At 34.4% G+C, this 23,762-nt stretch overlaps 1 protein-coding gene across 5 annotated transcripts in view; it reads left to right on the top strand.

The window, feature by feature from the left end:
* Positions 1-23,762, top strand: part of LOC140743269 (glutamine synthetase 2 cytoplasmic) — an 87,810-nt gene that overhangs the window by 42,389 nt on the left and 21,659 nt on the right. For 2 of the 5 annotated variants that reach the window (XM_073074422.1, XM_073074425.1), the window contains exons 2-3: positions 21,500-21,552; positions 22,680-22,877. In XM_073074422.1, the coding sequence (XP_072930523.1) occupies positions 21,522-21,552; positions 22,680-22,877 (229 nt within the window). In that variant the 5' untranslated portion in view covers positions 21,500-21,521. Of the gene's footprint in view, positions 1-21,497; positions 21,553-21,778; positions 22,008-22,679; positions 22,878-23,762 lie in introns of those variants that run through there. The other 3 variants (XM_073074423.1, XM_073074421.1, XM_073074424.1) reach the window with 3 other exon arrangements.

Genomic DNA, 23,762 nt, shown 5'->3' with positions numbered 1-23,762 from the left:
CAGCGCCTAACACTGCTGTTATTAGGTAAAAATAGGTGTGGCGGTGGTGCCGCCGGAGTCGAACCACAAAGGGTTCTACCACCTTTTAAGGCAAGAACGTTGCAATAGCCTCACCAGTATATAAAACATGTTTTATTTTTAGTTTGCCCGTACGTGCGAGCTAATCGTGGTAATGGCGGAATCGATTTTAACTCTACTTAAGATAAGGGGCCTGCATATTCCCTGGGATGAAAATATAATTTTCGCCTGCATGAATATCTAGGTTATATACGAATAACTAATTTATAATAACTACCTACTTAGGTACTACTTACTTACTTACGTTTTTATTAAAAAACGAACGCAAATTCAAAATAGTATATAAGGCGGGATTGCGTAGTGTTTGCTAATCATGAGGACTGATTGATCGTGCAATTATCATCAATTGATCAATCAGAATTCATTTCGATGATAGCCGATTGAACGTTCTGGAGCCATCGCGTGGTTTTGCGTGTTGGTGATCTCCTTTATGTAAGCCGCCTCTCATTCAATATTCCTAGGAATGGATGGAGTGGTGCTATTAAAAGCGACAACACAACCATTTACCACACAATTATGCAATTAAGTTTGCGTCTACTTAAATTACTTAACGGATGCCTCAAGACAGTCATCCGCCATACATTTATACAGTTTGGCTACCGAATTAGTTAAAACTTCATTTATATAAACGTCAATAGAATAAACTTACCCGTTTTCGAAATTTGGATTCAATTATGGCAAAGGCGTAAAATCCCACACTGGCACCATGCCAGGGATAAGACCTATCCGAAAAATATGTTCGGAGAGTCCATTCCCCTGTTCTATATTCACTCGAATAAATAAAAATGGCTGTCCATATGTGAATCCGAAATAACTGACATTATAACCGGTCGTACGGTTGTTTGCACAATCGCGAGTCGTTAAACCCCGTTCTTTTCTTGGAATTGTTGAAAAGGGTTATTTGAAAAATTGATTTTTTGACCTGAATGTCAAATATATTCAGTGTTCACAATTCACATACGAAATTTCGATCCGATTACGGGACTTTGAGACGTAATAAAGTGAGAGATATAATCACCATTATATTCACTAATATCACTTCAGATCACGAAAAATGTTTTAGTTTAAAGGCAAAAATCAATCTACCAGAGTGCTCGGGGACAAAACCGCGCGGGGACGCTCGTTTTAAAATGTGAACCTTAAAAATCGCACCGACTTTTCATTGACGGTGGTATAAAAGCTACTTTTTAACGACCAATATCTATTTAATATGGACCATCGAAGTTCCTTTCCGATGGAGTCGTAAGTAGGTACTTTAGTAAAAATCTTTTGATAGCTTAGTCTCTTGCGATTTATTGCATCTTTTTACTTTTGGAGAGTGTGCTTTTAGAGCACTTTTATAGAAAATTTTTATTCGTTCCTTATTCGATGCTGATTTTTTATATCATAACCAATATTCAAACCAATAGGTGTGATAGAGTAGTCTCACCGGCCTATTACATAGACGGTTCTGGGTTTGACACTGGTGAACCAGGAACCTGGTCTATTCGTCCGTGTATTTATAAAGTATCTTATATTTCTAAGTATAATTAAATATTCGGTAACTAGACACCACTCTTCTCAGCTAAAAGTTCAATTACATTTTCAGATATAAAAAAAACTCTATGATGCTTTCACGATGTTGACAATACTTTAAGGATACGCCTATAAATGGCCTTCCATTTTGATGTCTTTCATCTGTTAGTGTCTATCTAAATCTTGTGTAGCTCCTTTCTTAAGCAGCGAAAATTTATTTGTAGTCCTATATGTATTCGTCTAGTAGTATATAGTAGTTTTATCACTTTCCTCTGCATTAACGGCACTGCAATCTGCATTGCTGGGTACTGCACGCGGTTCAATGCCTCAAGGTGGCACTGCAGTACAAGTGCGGACAAACGTTATCAATTTATCGCTAGTACATACAACTATGACATGGATATACTGTCAGACCATATCCTTTATAACGCCAACTCGTTATTGTATTGATATTATTGAAATAAAAATCGATGGTTTAATTTAAAATATTGACATAGGTACAAGTAATATCGAACATTTCAGCGCGATTTTGACTATACGTATAACAACAACTCAAAATATGCGAGTAGAAGAACTTTATTGTCGACTTAGTTGTAATATTGTCTAAAATCTAAGTCAATTATTAAAAGGTTTTTTTTTCTATAAAAAGTATCAATATTTTAGGATAGACTTTATAAAAATTTCGATACATCGTTGATGCGACTATAGGGAGGAAAACCCCTAAAGGGTTAAATGGCATTGTAATGGTATTCGAATCTTAGGCACGCAATACTGATTTTACCTGCCTATTCATATTTACGATAACGATGCAACAACAATAACTGCTTCAATGGGCACAAATTTATATAAAATGCTTAGTTTCATTCACACGGATAACAATTGCCATGCGAATCAACTATGGATGGTAGCGACATCGTATTACAGTTACAGGCGACACAGCGAAATACACTATCTACAACACTGCTTTGTGTAATACCACTTTATTTATACTACTTACTGTTGTAAGCAGCTTAATCAGTGGTTGCTCACTTTTTGTCCCTGCGATGTGGTATGAGTTAAGCTGGTTAATTAGGACACAAAATAGTGTTTATTTTGTGCTTAGGCATTAAGGCTACGTTTGAACAAAGCGTGTTCTCAACATAACAATAATTGGCCAAGTGCAAGTTGAACACGCACATGGTGGGATCCGTACCACCAACATTTACATATTTTTTCTTTTTAGTATTTGTTATTATATCAGCCACTGAAGTAAATACATTGTGATAATTTTAACTGTCTAACGAGTATTACGGTTCAATAGATAAAGCGAGACACGTAGAGAAATAGGGGTTTCTTTTATGGCAAGCCCCATTTATTTTCAACTTTATTTTATTTTAAGTATTTGTTGTTATAGCAGCAACCATTATACATACTCTGTAAAAATCAAATCTATTACGGTTCAGGAGATAGAGCCCTGTGACAGACGGACAGACGGACAGACAGCGGAGTCTTAGTAATAGGGTTCAGTTTTTACCCTTTGGGTACGGAACCCTAAAAAACAATAATCGTTTGACTAAAGTTGTTATAAACAAACGTTAAATCACTGTTATCGTTACTCAAGCAAAGGCTGGCCATATATGGACTGCTCGAGCAGCACTTTATAAACAATACAACAATACACTGACTGCTCGAGATGTCGACTGCTCTCGGGCAGTTACCTCAGCCCGCGCTCTTCATTCCTCGTTGCGCACGCTTCCTGCCTGCACGAATTCCTCGAGCAGTCAGCTTAACTGCTCAATGAGTTATCAATAGCAGCTTCAAGCTGTTGACTCTGACTGCAAGAGCGGTCCGTGTATGTTGATAACGAGGTAACTGCCAGCCTGAAGTTCACTATGCAGTCGCAGCTTGAAGCATTCGATACTGGCTGCTCCGAGCTGCTCGTGTATGGCCGGCCTAAGTTACTCGGCTTCAGTGTTTACTATTTATGTAGTAGGTACCCAACTACCTACATTTAAGCGTCATTAGGGCCAATAGCCAACTGGTTATACGTTGCATAAACCTGCGGTAAATGAAGGAAAACATTTGCGCGAGCCGGTTGACCTAAACACATCTTAATATTTATAAATCACGGGCCGCTGTGTTCGTTTGCGCTAATCTATGAAACAGCTGAACCACTATATCCTTATACTGTGGCTGAACTCTTATTATGAGTTTTTACGTAATTAGCTCTGATACAGTCCGCTAGGGGTGCTGATTGGAAATGTATGGGCAAATACGTAAACAAATAAAAAAACAGCCTTTTTTGTAAAAACGTAATAACTCATACTCATAGAAATCCTTACCCTTAGTACCCATACCCTAAGTACTGATTTCAAAGAAAAATTAAGTGAGTTGGTTCCAACTTGAAATACAAATGCTTATCATAGGCGGGGTTGTAGAGGTCTTCTTATGGCAGGACAATATTTCTGCCTAATAACAGCAGTGTTAACGCTGCTCTATTCTGGTTTGAACGGTGTGGTAAAGGAGATATACCTACTTTTCTAGCCTAGACCCAATGCTTACTTCGTCACAAATTATCGTAAGTTTATTATTTGAGGTCAATGTCAAATTGACTGATATTAATGAATTTACGTAATACAGAATCTGCATTGAGGTGAACAGTATATTTATACCGCAGGTCAAATAATAAAAATACTATCTTATATATACAATTCTCATGTCACAATGTTAGTTACCGTACTCCTCTGAAACGGCTTTACCGATTTTCACCAAATTTATATGCATATTCAGTAGGTTTGAGAATCGGCTACTATCTTTTTTTCATACCCCTAAGTGATAAGGGTTGTTCACCCTTATCATTTTTTATCTATAAGGCAACACAACTTTTGCCGGGTCAGCTAGTATTTATATAAAATCATAAAAAAGGTCCATAAATGTTAGATAATCATAATTACGCAGGTATAATGTTTATTAAATTTGAGTCCTATTTAAAAATAGTATGCAGCGTAACATATTTATTTGCTGGGAAATTGTAGGGAGGGTAGCAGAGGCCGTACAATGATATATGCCTGTGGCTGGGCCCTTTGCTTGCACGGGCCATTGAAAATATGTACCTTTACCTACTTACATTAGCATAGCTTTCCCTTCCTGATACCTATAGATGGATTGGCAAAAAAAGATCGTCAAGAATATGGCAAGGAATTCCCCCCTTATATTCTTATATGTAAAGTATTAGTATGAGAAGTTCCTCTGAACCCATCCCGACGCTGTTATAGTATAGCGCATTAAGATATACATTAAACCCTTCACATCTGAATAACAGATATTCTTAGATACAAATGACGTATTTGAATCTCCTTATTTATTTATGCAACGATGGAAACGTTCATTCCGTTCAAAATATAGGTCCAATCGCTGCCAAGTCGTGATCATGGAATGAGGAAAATAGATATTAGGTACAATTATAAGGGAATAGCAATTTAGTATTTATAACTGCTTGGTAAACTAATATTTTGTGTTCGTTATGTAACTTTTAATATTATCATGATTATCACTAATATGGTGATATCTGTTTTGTTGTAGAACCCTTTGTGGTTAGACGACCCCACCACCGACACACTTATTTCTGCCTCATAACAGCAGTATTAAACGCAGCTGTGTTATGGTTTGAAGAGTGTGGTACGGGAGACATACTTTTCCGAGGCGTTCCAGCTTAGTCCTCAGGAGTAGCGGCGCATCTGTGGTCGAAATCAGGTAGGAATATCCTATCTGGGGTTAATTACTGATGTCTATGAGCAGCATTAGCCGCTTACCATCAGGTGGAATGCATCTGCTACTCCGATATTATAAAAAAATGTACTATCATATTCTAGAGCGTCGTCAGGTGATGACCTAGGTGGGTTCGGTAGTTGTTCAGTCCTCTGGGAATCGTAAATGGAAAAAAGTAATAGTGTTAAGTATGAAGGACATATATAAATGAAAGCGCCCTAAATTAATTGACCTCAAAGAACTTGTAACACAAAGATACATTGTTTTTATATGCGCATCTCAATTTCGTTGTGTTCTCCTGAGATTTGTGAGACTACAGCGCGGGCAAGGCTAGGCTGTCGGCTAAATATTAAACGTACTAACAGAACTAGTAGTAATTATGTAATATACAGAAACAAAAACTATAACGACACAATAAAATCTCTGACTCGTAGCAAAAAACTTTCACGATGTTTTCTTTTATCGTTAAAACAAGTCCTAAAAAAAAATCGATCTTATTTAATTTCAATTTAATTATAATTTTAGTTATTTTTAGAATACTGTAAAAATTATAATGTTAAAGTTCATATAAAGTAGTTTATCCACACTAATATTATAAAGAGGAAACCTTTGTTTGTTTGTTTGGTTGTAATGAATAGGCTCAAAAACTACTAGACCGATTTTAAAAATTATTTCACCATTCGAAAGCTACATTATCTACGAGAAACATAGGCTATATTTTATATGAAATATATTTGATAAATAGATTTTGAGACGGTACAAAGTTTGCCGGTTCAGCTAGTTTTATATAAAACACTTGATTAGTTTAATTGTTACGAACATTTATGTTATGTAAAGCGAAAATTTTCACTTTGATATGTTGAATTCCAAACCACTAGTTATCCCAGCTCGCTTAATAAATGGAGCCGTTTAACCTGCAATGTTTTAATACGAAATGTGTTATTTTAACCAGTTTTCGGTTGACCGGCGACCACTTTAGACAGAGTGGCCACTTCTGTATTCGCTAATGAATATGCATCACCGTATGGAACAGGTCGTGCATCAAGCCAATTTGTTCGCGAATATGGACATACGCTCCACTACAGGTTTAATTATTGTCTGGAAATAAAGTGCCCATTTTTTGACTGCGATGGGTATTTTTTCTCTTGTATTATGTACTTATTTATGAAACTATATATTCGCATTCTTCATTACGCACTACAACCCAAATGGCTTAACGGTATAACATATGACGTGTCGTTGGATTTCTCTAAATTATGGCAGTGACATAGGTTACATTATTTTACTTTTCAATCTGATTTTTTTGTTTTTATATAAGTAGCAAAAGAAATGTAGTTTGAATACAAATGTTAAGAGTCTTCAATATTTCATTCCAATATGATAAAACATAACATACTTACGCTTAAAACAAATGAATGAAACGTACAAGAAATTTATAATAAGTATCATGAACATATCAACATCAAATTTCTTGATACGTATGACGTCTTGAAGAATGTTTCTAAGGATAGACCCGACTGCTGGCCTTTCGAACTACGGGTACATTCGTCACTCGTACTTAAATTTTCCGTTTTCCGGAGGAGAATGTCGTCATGTACTCCACGGTACGTGAGGTCACTGTAACCTCACATCTTCACCAATGTAAAATAGAGTCCCCTTGAAAATCTAAGTCCGTGGCATCGTTTCGTTCTAAATTAGTTATTTTTGTCTTACTTATAAGTTCAACTAAAAAGGAAGTAACATGATTGTAAAAGATGAGTAGTAACTAGTAATTCTTATAAAAATCCGTGTGAAGATGTTTAATTGTTATGTTGTTGCATGAATCAAAATAAAATCAAAATTGCATCAAAATAATGAAGACGGATCTATTTTTGTTTTAAAGATTTTATATGTCTGAGAATAAATCGAGTAGACAGAACAGTTCGAGTAGGTACTCGTACCTACATGCATTTCGCACATGATGTTAGAACTCATCAGTTAGTAGCATCAAATGTGCAAATATAACATATTAGCAAAGCTAGCTAGCTCTGGTTTCGCATTATATTTATTTGTCATACAAGACTCTTGACTTTGTACTGCGTATCTACTGTTCGTATGTACTATATTTATATATGTCTATTCGTGTGACACTATACTATACTATAGGCATACTGTAGACAAAACCATTCAGTACCCAACCAACGCCACTAGCGGACTGTATGAGAACTGATTAGAAATGTGTGAGAAACACGTAAACAAATAAAAAAACTGTAATTTTTGTAAAAACATAAAAACTCATACTAATTGTAGCGATCAGTACCTTTTTCATATTGCTTGTCAACTTATTTTCTTATTGTTTGATAGCTATACACGAGCTTAATAGGTAAATATGTTTTCAATACAAAAACCTGATATCCAAAATGTATTGTTACATTAATATGAAACATTAACATATTAACAATGCTCCGTATAAATAATAATACATTGCACGTGAGAATCTGGAACAAATTTCGAAAACTACTTTTATTCAGTCTAATAATTATCTGTAAATCTGAAACACTTGCACAACAAATTCACAGTTTCACGTATTTTTCGGACATTTCCTGCTCTTAATTACGGTAGTCTGTTACGAATTTCACAAAGAGTAAACGATGTCACTCATATGACAACTGAACCGTACTTTATATGGTAAAGCGTATCGTTACTTCCGAAAAAACTGTTTAATAGCTTTTCAAAAGTCTCCTCAAATTTATTTTTGGTTTAGGTTCAGTTGTATCGTAGTCGGTACAAAGTGAACAGCAGGAATATTATATTCAACCTATGTATTAGGAAAGACCTCACGTAGAACTCCTCATATTTAAGGTTAATGTCAACGGACCTCGCTTCTTTCCCTTACTACCTTGATAGTACAGCACGGCAACCCTTAAGTAACCTTAACTAAGCACACATAGTCCGGGAAGGACGGCGGTATGTGTCGTCGCATACCATCGTAAACACCAGACGGTGTGGTGAGTCCTGAAGCTCTCCTAGGAGGAGCCCGAAGGGGCGACGCGTTCAGAGGACTCCGGTTGCGTTCCGTAGGAGATCCCAGAGACCTCTTGGCAACGCTGAGGACGGCCACCGGGGGGGTTTTAGTGCGGTAAGAATACCACATAACCCCGTGTCGCTCCCACGACACTGGCAACTTTTTGAAGGTTTCCCCCTCGTAAACAAAAAAAAAGGTAGGCGTGATATCTCAGGAACACAGTTCTACCTTTAATGCCTTTAACAGATTTTGGCCGAATGATCTTTTATATTGTATAAAATATATGACGGCGGGAGCAACGGGTCTTCATTAAGAGGGCAATTAGGCAATTAGATTATTGAAGTAATATGCTTAGATCATCACTATACATCGGTTTAATTGTGCTTTTACAATATTATTGGTCCACTGATTCGTACAATGTAACAAGATTATATATCACAATAATATTTCTAACAAAATCTCCAACATACATTCATATATAGTACATACATATTACATATATAGTACTAGCTGACCCGGCAAACTTTGTACCGCCTCAAAACCTATTTATCAAATATACTTCATATAAAATATAGCCTATGTTACTCGTAGATAATGTAGCTTTCGAATGGTGAAATAATTTTTAAAATCAGTCCAGTAGTTTTTGAGCCTATTCATTACAACCAAACAAACAAACAAAGATTTCCTCTTTATAATATTAGTGTAGATAACCGCTGTCCACTTTAGAGTGGAAACAGCCGGTTTCACGTTAATTTTCCGTCATATAAGCAACTATTTATCCATTCACGACATTCTGTGTGCCGTTTGATTTAGCACTGTCACCGTTTGTGGTTGCAATTCGCGAGTTAGCGCCGTGTTGTTTTATTAAGATAATACTAATATGGAACTAATAATAACTTTGCAGGTTGCATTTGTGGTTTCACTGTCTCTTTCTATTCTACCTAATAAAAACAGTGGTAAGCGCTATTGTATACTGGTTTGAAGAGAGACATACTTTTCCGAGTCATTCCAGCTCAGTCCACAGGGATAGCAGCGTATTTGAAGCAGATCTCAGGTAGGAATCTAAGCCTATCAGGGGTTGATTACAGATGTACATTCGCGGCAGTAGTCACTTCCCAATAGGTAGATTGCATGTTCGTCTGCTACTCCTATATTATATGAAAAAAATGTGGTGTTAATTTGGAGTTTGGACCAAGAGTTCACGTTCCCTCTGATGTTCATGGCGTTACGTGATCTACAAAACCATAGTTAACCGCCATTGTGTACTGTAGTTTACCTTATACTAAGCGGTCTCATCACTCTTAAATTTATCTGTCACATCTTACCCAAAACAATTTTTGAAAAAGGTTCACATGAATAATAAATAAATTGAGCCATTCTTCAATATTTCAATCAATTTACTTTCAAAATGTCTGCCGGTAAGCCGCTTACTGTCATTGATATTTTCACTTTTCTCGTTTTGATTCGCCAAGCCAAAGTGATCCCTGATTTAAAAATCAAAAAGCTTTTCGACGCCTTTCGCAAGTGGCGGATTGAAAGAGAATTGAGTTTCTATTTTTTCAAGCTTGTTTGTATAAGCATCGTCAAAACGTTGTTCATCTTTAATAGATCAAATATTATGTATAGTCGTCGTAAAATTGCTAGTCCGCTCTGAATATAGAAATGAATCGCGTTGCCATAGCAAATTGTATGACTACACCTGCTCTCAACAACTTCAGAGCGGACTAGCAGTTTGGCGGCTATACCTATATAATAGCAATTATGTTCAATAATGGAATTTTATGAACTACAAATACAAGCATTATTATATTGCATATATAAAAATATTTTATGAGCTTTGTTTGTTAATATCATTAATTAATCGTTTTCTTAATTTCGCTTTCTCCTGACTTTGTGCGAAATACTTTTAAGGGAAATATTTATTTATTATGATATTCTATTTCTGATTATATCAATGGCAAAGTTCTTTTAGTGTCCTTAGGATAAGCGAGGACTTTTGGTAATTAATATTCAACAGCGGTAAATATAAGTTTGTGCTTCAGTGGATTATATTTTTTGAACAATTTCCTCTATAACGCGCAGATATCACATACTAATTAATTGGGTCAAGATTCTTTGTAACTTCGTCTATTTCCTGTGGAAATTTCTAGATAAAAAATACAGAAAGACATTCTCATGTAGCAATAAGATGTTTAGTAAATATTTCAAGTCAATCCATCGAATCATCGAATAATTTCCGAGGGTTGCGGTCAGAATCATATCTGATTCTGAGGATTTCTGATATTCTGAGTATAATACTATGCAGTTCAACTTGTAATAGGATAGCATAGTAATCCTCCAGATTACCTTATAATTGTCATCAAATTAATATTACCTTCAAATTAATATTACCTTCATCATCAAATATTATGAGTCTTATATAGACGACCCGCGTGGCGGAGCGGTCACCATGCCGGTCTGACGCGCAATGTGTCCCTGGTTCGATCCCCGGCCAGACAGATATCTAAATGATGAATATAGATTTCTGTTTCTGGGTCTGGGTGTTTGTGTATTTGTCTATATGTGTGTTCATGGCACCCACGACACAGGGAATCCTAGTGTGGGGCTGTGAGTGTAGAAAGCGTTTATTTATTTATATTGATGTCTTAATATTCTTGAAAAGTATAAACTATAGTATATAACCCCTCGTCCACCCTACGTCACTACCATTCTGCTATAAGGTGGTAATGGTAACATTATTGCAAAGAAATGTGGTGACAACATAACCATAAATAACTTTACCTTTAAATAAATACAAAACATTATTCATCGCAAGTGATATCACCAAATGGCTAAATACTGCCTAGTCTCTGCAGTGAGCGCTTTATCTAGATTGAAATTTAACTGAGCATTCCCAGTCGATCTAAGAGCATTAGCTTTATTACAAATACTCTGAGATTTACAACTGTTTTTATCACACTGTTACGGATTGAATTAGATCTGCGTTTTTGTTAGAGGTATATTAACTTAGTTAATGCCAATTTTAGGGTTCCGTATCCAAAGGGTAAAACGGAAATCTATTACTAAAACTCCGCTGTCTGTCCGTCTGTCACAGGGATATTAAAATTACAGAATACTTACAATGGTGGCCGCTATAACAACAAAAACTATGAATTAAAAGGAATAATTGTATAAACGGGGCTCCCTTTATAAGAAACCGCTATTTTTCGGCGTTTTTCGCTTTATTGCCTACACTTTCATACTGCTTACCCTTCCACGTCTTAACTACGTAACTGATTGTAATGAAATGATAATACATGTCGGGGATTCACAAAAGGACATCAGGTAACTTATATCCCGAAAAAAGTGCCGTTCCAGCGGGATAAGATAAAAACTACTGCGAGAGAAGCCGCGAGTAAAAGCTAGTCTGTCTAAACGTTAAACTGTATTAATTACGAAACGAGCAGTTTAGAATTAATCGCTCAGCTAAAGCAAATTGGCCGTCCTCAAATAGTAAAGTGTGAACGGAATTTTTCGGAAGATAATTGAAATATGGATAAAGTGGACCGTATGTTGATGTCTTTTCCATTTCCGCTGCAGTGCTCGGATGGATATTTATTTTTATTCTTGGTTTTGAATTGTGATTAATGAAAACAGTTTTCTCAACTTTCCGGATTTTTTTTAACTAGATAATGGTTTTTGATTGATTTTTGTTGTGCCACCTGCACATCACATCTATTTCCAACGAAGCTGCTGTTTTCATTTCAAAGGTGTTTTAAGGCAGGTACATGTATGTGAGTAGTTCCAACTTAATCCTCGAAGGTAGACTGTGACCTCTAGGATTGATTACAGATGTCCATGGATAATGAGGTGGTCTCTGAAGTCAATTCACGAAGGGTGAATTGAATTAGGTGAAGTCACGATAGATGTCTGAATGATGAATATGATTATATGTTTTGGGTCTGAATGTTGTGTATTTGTCTTTGTGTGTTTGTCATAGTACCCACGACGGAATCCTAGTGTGGGGCTGTAAGTGTAGCAAGCGTTCTTATTTTTCAAAGTTTAAAGCACAAAACCGCGTCGCTACGCGCAATGGGCATGATGACAAGTTTTGAAGTCCCCTTCTACAATGTAGGTACATGTTTACTGATTCCAACAATCGTATTATTTCGGCAATAAATTCAGTATTAAAGGAAATATTAGCATTTTTACAACAAATTTTGAATTGAGCGCGAAAACGCTCACGGGTGTCAAGGCGTCCGCGAGTGACGTCACGCCTTAATATCCCATAGAAAAGTTCAAGCAATGCGGTGACACGCCAAAAAAAATGACGTCTTTTCGCCCCGATTAGCGTTTTAGACAAGATGGCCGACTGCATTATTTTAAATTTTTATTTTATTGAAAATATAATGAATCCTAAAGTTTTTATTAAAACTGGGCTATTTTTAAAGATGCTTGCAACATATTGTTTTTAAATAAATCATTTATTCTTCGATTTTTTAATACTGTCATCATGCCCATTACAATTAATTACTAAGTAATAGGACACGGAAAAGCTATATTTTAATTAAGTTAAGATTAAAACTTACTTCGCAACAATCCGCTACAAATATGTATGATGGTATATATTTTAAACCATGCAGTATGTAAAATATATACCATCATACATATTTGTAGCGGATTGTTGCGAAGTAGTTTTAATCTTAACTTAAAAGCATGGATTTCCGCAAAGTAACGCCTGATACAATTAACTATCTATATTTTAATGACCTAAAAACCTAATAACTACTTAATCGAAAGTACCCTTATCTGAAAAGATTTTTATCATTTCGGTGTTCACAAAGCATTTTTACACGTGTTAGATAAACTACTTTTGATAATGCAATAAAATTATGATAATATATTATCACTAATCAGTAGTCATGTTAGATTTCACAAATCAATAGAAAGAATTATGAGAGTTAGGACGAATAACTTTTGGTTACGTTTTCAGTGTCCATATGCATTTTAGATTATCGTTGTCTAAACCCTTTTATGTTTAATGCGTCGTCCATCCATTACTGTCCCACTGTTGGGCACTTGTCTCTTCTTAGAATAAAAAGGATTAAGCCCTAATCCACCGCGCTGGCCAAGTGCGTATTGGTCGTCTCTAACTCTTTACACACCTATGAGAACTTCTTTTTTTTAAGATCTCTTAAGTATGCGGGTTTCCTCGCGATATTAGCACGGTACGGTACGGTGCACGGTAAAAGCAAGTCACAATTAATTTCTAATACGCAAACTTTGAAAAATCTGAGGTGTGCTTGGGCGAACCTCGGATCCCTCGATCGAGAGGCTGAGTTTCAACCACGAGGCTATCACTGCTATGCTATGCTTAACTATTTATTACTATTATTTCCTAAAAACTGTACAAGCCCATATTGTAATCGAAACGTATAGGATAAAATGTGTATTATTAAGATTTTTCGATTCTTCTCCATAAAGCGGTGGTAGGTCACCGATATTCAAAAACAATTCCGTAAAGTTTGAAAAAGTATTTTGATTTTGAACTGCCATTTTGAGCACATTTTTAGATACAGAGTAAATATGTATTTTACTCTACTTTAGTGAGATTTACTCATACAAAATGTATGAGTAAATCTCACTAAAGTTCCTGATATGCAATTGCGCCGGGATAGAATTCCCGATGGGAATATGCGGGAATGTTTGTGTAGCAAACAAGTATTTGTAGTATTAGAGTGTTAAATTTGTTTGTGTTCAGCTCCATTTTGGTGAAACGTTATTACTTATAACAAGAATCGCTTTTATTCGTTTTTAAGTTATTTTTCAACGAAAAGATCTTTAACTTTTTCTAACTAAACCTATTATTATCCAAATAGTGTAATGTGATTCACTCACACATTATATAGAACGAGCATAGATAAGTATAGATATTTCACCGCCTTGTAATTGAAGGAAGTCATTAAGAGACTTTATATTTTTCAAACACGAAAATAATTGACAGCGACAATTGTCAAAAGGCATAGAGTTATAAATGTTATAATGTACTAGTACATTATAACTCAATGTCAAAAGGTTACATTTTCTTGTTAGGAGCGAGTAATCTTTATTAATCTATGAGAACGAGAGTCACTTTTGATGGCAATTTTCAATGAAACACGTCATGCAGATGTATAGATTATCTATACACTATTGTAACTAGTGTCCGTCACTAGTTCTCTATTTATAACTACGGTGGGACCGATTAGCATGTTATGTAGATGATTTGCGAGGCATTCAATACAAACATACAACAACGCGTGTAAACAAATGCAAAAATATACGCAAATTATTGATATTCCACTTCCTGATAACATAAGTTAATCTAACGATTATAGATTTTTTATCGTAGTGAGTACTACTTATAGTGGTGTCTTAAAACAAAATATAGGTACTAAATAAAGATTAAATTATTTAAATTAATTACGCACGCCATTCAAAAAGTGCATTGGCACGATTACTAATTATTTCCTGATAACATTAATTGTCTCATTATTTATAGGTATAGCTTTATAACATCTTGTTTAAATTCACCAAACATCTTAGTATTTCTTGACTGTAGGTATAAGATTTATCTATTTTTGGGATTCACGGTTCGAAACTTAAGCTAAAAAAACTAAATAGAAAATCAGAAGCTGTCGAAAGTAAAGAGTATCGGCGGTACCTAACCAAAATAGTCCAATCGATTGACCTTCAACTTCAACTGGCATGTCCGAATACACCTATCCAATATGAGACTTTTAACCGATTGGTATGGATTGGTTGGTTAGAATTGTACTGTTCTATATTTGAATTCAATATTTGGCGCTGATATTACAATCAATAAGTATGGCGTTTTACAGAATTAAAAATAAATAAATATACAATAGCATGTTATTGGAAAAATGACAATTATTTTATTAACGAATATTTTTATCCGACTTTTGTAATTACTTAATGTAAATTATTAATAATCATAAAGCTGATTTATTTAAGAATACAATACAGTGATCACCGTAATATTTAAAAGTCAATCATGAACACCTTTAATGCCTTGAAAAAAAAATAACAGTGAAAAAAATACGTGCAATTAATAATTATAATTAATACATATGTACGTAACATGCGTAAAGTAAACATATGGATACATAATGCAATTCCGCATCGTTTGATTTTGAAGATCTGCCAATATTTTGACAGTTCCGCGTCTACGCTACATTTTTGCGTTACACGTGTTACCACGTTACAGATACCTTTTGAAAATGAAAGAAGAAAATTTATATTATCTTTCATCCTAAAGATAGCTCTGGCCATACATTATATTCATCTGGCTGTATGCTTAAAAATAAATTATAAAATAACAAATGGTAGGAAAATGAGAATGATGAACATGCTGTATCTGAATGGAGGTCTTATACGAGTAATTGAATATAAATCAGTTTTTTTTTTATATCTATAATATAGGAGTAGCAGACGAGCATGCAGTCCACCTGATGGTAAGTGGCTACTGCCGCCCATGGACATCTGTAATCAACCCCAGATAGGATTAGATATTCCTACCTAAGGTCGGCCACAGATGCGCCGCTACCCCTGAGGACTACCCCGCTAGAAATGGGTGTGGAGGTGGTGCCGCCGGAGTCGAACCACAAAGGGTTCTACCACCTTCAAAAACTTGTAGTAGTAGAAGTAGCTAGACTTGAGTGATTCTTTAGAGATATCCCTTATATTACTGTAAATTTATCCACAGCGACGAAAGTAGTGCGGATAACTAACGCCCCCACCACGTTTATACAAATAATAAAGGTTCTTTCTGTTTAAAGATTGCCTTATGTAATGCTTATTTAAATTCGATTAACATTAGAACTAGTTGTGTTTTAGATTCCATTACAAATACCTACACACAAATGTATCTAAAATCTACAGAAATTAGCGCGAGCGGAATTGATGGAAATCTTAATTAACATTTATTGGTGAGTTGTAATATTTAATTCTGTATAATAAAGTGCTAATATGTATATTTTAAGTATTTTTACAAACGTTACGACTTATGTAAAATCAATGAATATATAGTCACTTAATTAGGTGCGTATATAATCGAGTTGTAATATTTCTTGTAGGTACAAATTTTACCGAAGTTATCACTCATAAATGGTGTTTAACATAGAATAGAACATATCGATACCTTAAATCGCAAACCAGCCAACGTCACTTTAAAAATAATAAAAAAAATATTTTGATAATAAATGGCGTTAAACGAAATCAAGATCAATAAAAAAAAAATTGAAAAAATGTGGAGTTGGCTGGTTTGCGAATTAAGGTATCGATATTTGACTTTGCAAGGATTTCCGTACATTACATACCTAATAGAATTCGACATGGTTGTCAAACTCGTGAACGGTAAACTCATATTACATTAACATAGCAATATACAGAACTTAAGGTCAAACTCGCTTTGATATTTAATTCTATTATAAGTAATGTTCACGTGGTGGGTAGAAGTAAAATTTACTACAATATTTTTACTAAAGGATAGGTATAATAAAATTCACCTAATAAATTGTATCTACATTTATGACTATAAAATCAAAATCAATAATAAAACTATAATGAGCAGCAGTGATAGCCTAGTGGTTAAGAATGTCGGCCTTTCGATCGAGGGGTCCAAGGTTCAAATCCCAGGCCCACTGATTTTTCAAAACTATGTGCGTATTAGAAATTAGAAATTAATTATCACTTGCTTAAACGGTGAAGGAAAACATCGTGAGGAAACCTGCATACCTGAGAGATTTATAAAAAATACATAGGTATATCAATACGCAATATCAATACGAAGTCTACCAATACGCACTTGGCCAGCGCGGTGGACTATGGCCTTATCCTTCTCATTATGACAGGTGACCCGAGCCCAGCAGTGGGACAGTAATGGGTTGATGATAAAAATGTTTTATTTTATACGAACGGAGACATAATGTGAAGTTGAAATATTCGTTTAAAGAACTTATAGGTACGTTCATATCGAGTAGATTTAAAATACTGCACGGGCGTTCCATATGACATTTACAGCAGTCAATACTGTATGAATCGAATTAATTTCCTCGTAATTGGTGTTGTAGAGTCCATAGTAATAAACATGTTCGGGCAGCCCGCCAAATTATATACGAGACTACGTTACGAGATCGGTCTCGTAGTGTCGAGTGCGGCGCCTGCTGTGCCAGTGTGTCTGGGTCAATGCTAACTAGTCTATGCCCACCTCAATGGACCTGTATCGTCTGTGGTTTGTTTGTTTTTTATTGCACCGAAACTGAGTGTTGTTCTTGTGAAAGATAATAGTGACATGATTCCGTTAAAATAAATAGGGTAAATTATGAAAATAAAGGTTCCCGTCTTATATTTTGACGGCAAATTATTGTGAAAAGAAAAATAATGTGAACTACACGCGAATTACACGCGAATAATAATTTAAATATTTTACTACATCAGAATGTAAATATTTATAAATGTTGCGGTTTTCGAAATTTGGATATTTAAATTTAAGATCTAGGTAATAATGAAGCCCGGGAAATGTGATACAGAATATAAGTACAAATTAACAAAAATGTGTCAAACAAGTTAATACATTTTTAATAAATCAGATGCAATTTCCTTTGTCCTCCCTCTAAACTAACAAACGCCAAATACTCGCTAATGGCTATCCGAAAACACTTTTTATTTTAACTTCCAATGCAGCAAATGCAACGGACACGAGATACATTCAGCCACATTAAAAAAACACGATAGACTTCGCGTCCGAGCGGTGTTTGCAATTTCACTTTACACTTGAATTTTTAACAGCGCTTTCCCACGATTTTCCGGTGTTTCTTGAAAATACAATACATTTCACTGGTGCGAGTGTGACTGAGCTGTTTTAAACTGGGAATTTTCTTTTGCAAGAGCAACTGTAGGCATTCACCACCTACCTACTGTACTTTCAAGCTGTTCTACAAAGAGTTAAGGTTTTAAACAGTTTCAAAATACTTAAATTTCTCTTGTTATTGTGATCATTGTGCTACTAATTTAACCAAATTGTTAATAATTTATTGTTATTTGTCCATGACTTTTAATGACTGTGTACATAATAATAATACGACGCGAACCTACAATACCTTCAGTACGTTTACCATGAGTTTTTACGTTTTGACAAATATGACTGTTTTGGTATTGGTTTACGTATTTGCCCACACAATTTTCAATCAGCGCCTCTAGCGGATTATATATGGTAAAAACTCATGGTAAGGGTACAGTTGTCGGTTCTACCGATTTTTATTTTGCAAACAGACGGACAAGACATAACCAAATTGATTTATTATTGACTATCGATATCGTATAATTATTTAACGCAACTTTGATAGGCGTTTATATTCGTTCCTGCAAAATGTCAAGGCAATGTCACATAACGTGTCGTGTTATGTAAATAATCAATTTACTGTACATATTATAGAACAACCGGTAACACAGCTGTTGCAACATAATTGTTATCAAAGTAATAATTGTCTTCTAATTTCATTTCCCTATGTCGTGCTGATCATGAATGGAGCTCGTGATTTCCGTTGGTTACATTTTATTTACCTATGTTTTGTGTATACACTTTAATAGTTACTTGAATATTTAGCTATTATTTTCGTTTCACTAAGTAAATGTTATCTAGATTTTCTCGGATACGCTTACAAAATAAAAAGGAGCATACTATTTTTACAGCATAATATTAAAGTAAAATCAAGAGTTTCGTAATACCATATTACCAATGCCTTCAGACTTATTGCATGCATTGGTTTAATAATAATAGGTATGTGTAAAACCCACGCTGGTATTTCTGTTCCAATAAAAATTGTGGAAGTTGTAATTTGCAGTCGGTAATATCAAATTGTATTATCTTCCACTGTTATCCTCATTTCGTGTTGTACTAAATATTCTGTCTGATAAAATCCGTATCATAAGGCTAGTTAGCTTCAATGGTGTAATATATGTACTTATACAATTGGTTAGCAATCGAAAACAGTTGATTGCTAATACCAGTCTAAGTACCATAATAATAAACATACGTGTGGGCTGAATTACATTGTAGGCAAAATACATAAGTCTATGCCATAAAAACAGAGACTAAATTAGTCATATCATATCAATATAGCCACCAATAAAGTTGTAATCGGTTGCGATGCGACGAGGCTAATCTATGCTATTATAAAATTGTAACGGAACTGTATTTGTACATTCAAAATAATATTGTCGGTATTGGTAAATAACGAGTGATATAGTTCGATACCAATACCCGTCCCTTTGATTTTTGGAAGTTATGTACATATTAGAAAATAATTATCATTTTCTGTAACGGCGAAGGAAAACATCATGAGGAATTAGTGAAACGAGGAAAAGAATCGTGAGAGATTTTTAAAATAAAGTTTTCGAAGGTTAAGTCTACCAATACGCACTTGGCCATCGCGGTGGACTATGGCCTAATCCTTCTCACTCGGAGAGAAGACCCGTGCCCAGCAGTGGGACAGTAAAGGTTTAACGGTGGACGAGACGAGACAGTATGAAACGGAACAGAACTAGATTTTCCAACATTTCAGTGTTGTATGAAATTATTTTATTGTTACGATGGTAACTATAAAGCAACTAAATACGTATGTCCGTAGGTATATCTTTAAATCCATTCAAATAAAAAAGCGACTGAAATCTAGTTTTATAATAATTGTAATACAAATTGTAAATTATCTGATTAAATATTTATTTACGGTTTCAGTTCAAGATTTATGGTTTTATTGCACTTTATTGGAACGCAATTTCGCCGGTTTCTTTACGATTAGTACTTACTCTGATAAAATTATTTATCGTATGAGAATGATAAAACAATATACTTAAGTAAGTAATTACTTATAATATGAGATAATAATTCTGCTATAAATAAATTAAAGAATGTTTGGGACTTATTAAAATACATTATCAAGTTATAACATATAAATTTATAAATAAATATCTTCTCCATGTATTTTATGTACATTTGAATATGCATTGACGTTACCAACTCGGCACTTGTGGACTATGGCCCTAACAATAGGTACAGAAGTATTAATGAGTAAGAAAACAGCGAAATATACAATTTCGAGAAAATTACATTTATTTTGCCTAAATTATGTATGCGTGTCAATTTGTTCTCGAGGTGAGGTAATTTAATTGGCATTATCAAGTTTTTTGATATCTTTTACAATAAAATAATTGCCCGCGAACCTTAATGGTTTTCATTGTATATAATAATTATCTAAATGATCTCGACGGTTCATGAGTCCACTGGCCCATTTAAAGTAACGCCACAATTGTGTATAATTAATTCTCGTGTCAGGATACATTAACATTCTGTGATGGACGCTGTCCGCGGATCATTGTCATCACGTATTATTGTAATCGTTGGAATTACAGATCATTGTGGGATTAAGCGTTCTTACTACCAGTGATGTACGAGGTTAAGATATGAATATTTGAAATAAAATATTATTAAATAAAAATCAAGAAATAGGTAGCTGCCTCGCTTATCTCTGAAAAGGTACTTAAGGTTATTAAAGTTATTTCATAAATTATACCTACAGTCATATTTATATTTCATGGACGTTTGGGAGTAAAATTTATTTTTCATTTGAAGATTTTAAAATTCAAATAGATAAGTTGGTGACGTAAGAAATATGTAATATCTAACTACCCCGCGGCCGCAGTACTAAATAAATACATTTTATTCCATTCCGTAATGGAATGGACTTTACAGTCCATCCATCCATTTCATTATCATTATTACGTATTTCTAATGCGTGGTACAGTACACTCAGTTGCGCATTTGTAACCAATATTAATATTATTTTATAGGTAACTATTATTTAAAATAAAGTGTAAAAGATAAATAAAGTTTTAGATTCAAATAACAAGTAGACATTGCATTGTTTGCCACGTTGTGAACTATATTCGTTTAGTACTTTTAATAACAAAAGTAGTCATGAATCAGAACAGACTCTATTGTTACCGTGGTAATGAATACCCATTTAAGTTTCATCGTTCCACATAAAACGCAATTTGTACTAGAGTGAATAATTGAAATATTATCAAGATTATAATAAGGGTTTTTATTTGTTACAGATAAGAAAACACAGCAGCAAAAATGGCTGACTCCACGCACGGTAAAATTGAAGGTATCTATGTAGACATATTTATTATATGTATTATAAAGTATTAAAATATAAAGTCATATTTATAATATTAATTTTTATCGTTATCATACAGGATTATCCGTTCAATATGATTTACGAAGGCGGTGTATTATTTTATCTGTCAGTCATCGGAGTTTGAAAGTGTGCTTTTGATTGGCACGGATAAACATTCAAGTAATCTGACATATTGATTGTCGTAAAAATTATAGTGATACATAAAAATAACTAAATTAAATGCCTACATTTACATGGAATTGCTTTGTTTACGTTAATTACCATTCATGAGTCACGTCATTTGATGTAGGTCAGAGATAAATGGTTAATGCCGTCTGTCGGCTTAATGGTTTAGTTTGTATTGAAATGTGATTTTCATTGACAAATTATGAGGCATATAACTACATCGGAAATTCAAAGTGACATTATCGATCGTCGCAAAGGTTTGTTTTGTCGATTTATCAAAACATTTTCATCGTTTTGTTTATCTACTGAAGTAATTACCAATTCGTTCTAGATAATGTTCTGGTTGTCAAGCGCATAATGACACGCGTAGTATTCGCGTGTCTGACACCTGACAAACAATCACTGACGAACCATAGACTTAGAATTCGCTTCACTAAAATCTTTGGATGGAATACAGACCATAAAAATAATATAGACAATATTTTGAATATTTTACTGAAGCATACCAAATTCTGCCAATTTCATACCCATTACCCATACGCATATACGAATAGATGCATGCATATTATAATGGAAATTATGCCGGTTTCAGTGTATTGCATTTAACGTTTAAAGAACTATTTATTTTACATGGTTAAACTAGCCATAAATACTTCGACATCGCGACTTCATCTTCGCACCGATTTAGGAATTTAAACGTGATCATTTATTACTTTATATAAAATATATAAATGGTATTTATATAGAGTTAATTTATTGGATACCTATAGTATATAATAATTATTATTTGTATTAAATTTATAATATGAAATTATTATCTATTATAATATGCATATATTTAAATATAATAATTATTATTCCTATATATATTTTTTAGACAGTAAGAAATAATATGTTTAATAATCTGTATGAGATATTTTTCCCCGCAGATAACCCAAAGATTCTTTCTGGGCCGGTGTTGACCAACTCGCCCAATGCTGTACTCTCGAAGACTCTCCTGGGCAGGTACAATGACCTGCCGCTGCCCGCTGACAGGATCCTGGCTACCTACGTCTGGATCGACGGCTCAGGAGAGCACCTGAGGTGCAAGGACCGCACCCTCAACTTCATACCCAAATTGCCCAAGGGTGAGTTTTTAGTCTTACAATCGAAGCCTTTGATTAAGTTAAAAAAAGATACTTCACCGCCTTGAAATTTAATGAAGCTACAAAATGGTGATGGTGTAATTTATTTTTTGAATTCGTGACAAAAAACATTTTTGGAGTAAAAAAACCGTATAAATAAGTAATAGTTACATAATGTACGTATAAAATAAATAAGTATTTCAATTCTCAAAACTGGTTACACTTTCTTGTTAGGAGTGATCAATCTATGTATTTTACTTATCTAAGATCGAAGCATACAACAGGAAAACAAACAAATGAACCATCTATTACAACGTTTATATGAAATTGAAAGTAGCAATCTACCTCACACGACCACTTATTATCTAGTCGAATGCCTCTGGTTATCTGTTATGAAAATAAAATAGGATTGGAAATTCTACGTAAAAGCGGTAATGGGGGCATTGCTGTACACGAGGACAATGGCAGAATGCATCGTAAAACCACGGTACAAACAACTATATCCTTATACTGTGGTATAACTTTCGTCCTCATAGTACCTTTCAATCAAAAACACAAGTGCTTAACACTACGGTTGCAAGGCAAAAGGTGGTTCTTCCGCGTATCGAATCATGAAGGAGTAAACCATATTTCAAATACCACTATTTCTCTCTTAGCAAACAGTATTTATACTATTATCTGGTTTCCAATTATGCAGCAGTACCGAGTCCACTACTGAGGGGTCTTGGCTGTTGATGTCGGAGACAGCTGTAGAACACACTTTGTATTTTATTTAAACACTTACTCGAAATAAGTTTTACAATTACATCTAGAGACAATAAAGAATGAATATGACAACATTAGATAAGCGTGTGCTATGTTTTTTATAAAGTTTGTTTAGTAGTTTCC

This window comes from Epargyreus clarus, unplaced genomic scaffold (assembly GCF_041222505.1).
Source record: "Epargyreus clarus isolate Ecla_fem2 unplaced genomic scaffold, WU_Ecla_fem_2.2 ptg000007l, whole genome shotgun sequence".
NCBI lineage: Eukaryota > Metazoa > Arthropoda > Insecta > Lepidoptera > Hesperiidae > Epargyreus > Epargyreus clarus.
The sequence above is the reverse complement of the archived record's forward strand: the minus strand, read 5'-3'. Positions and strand labels throughout refer to the sequence as shown.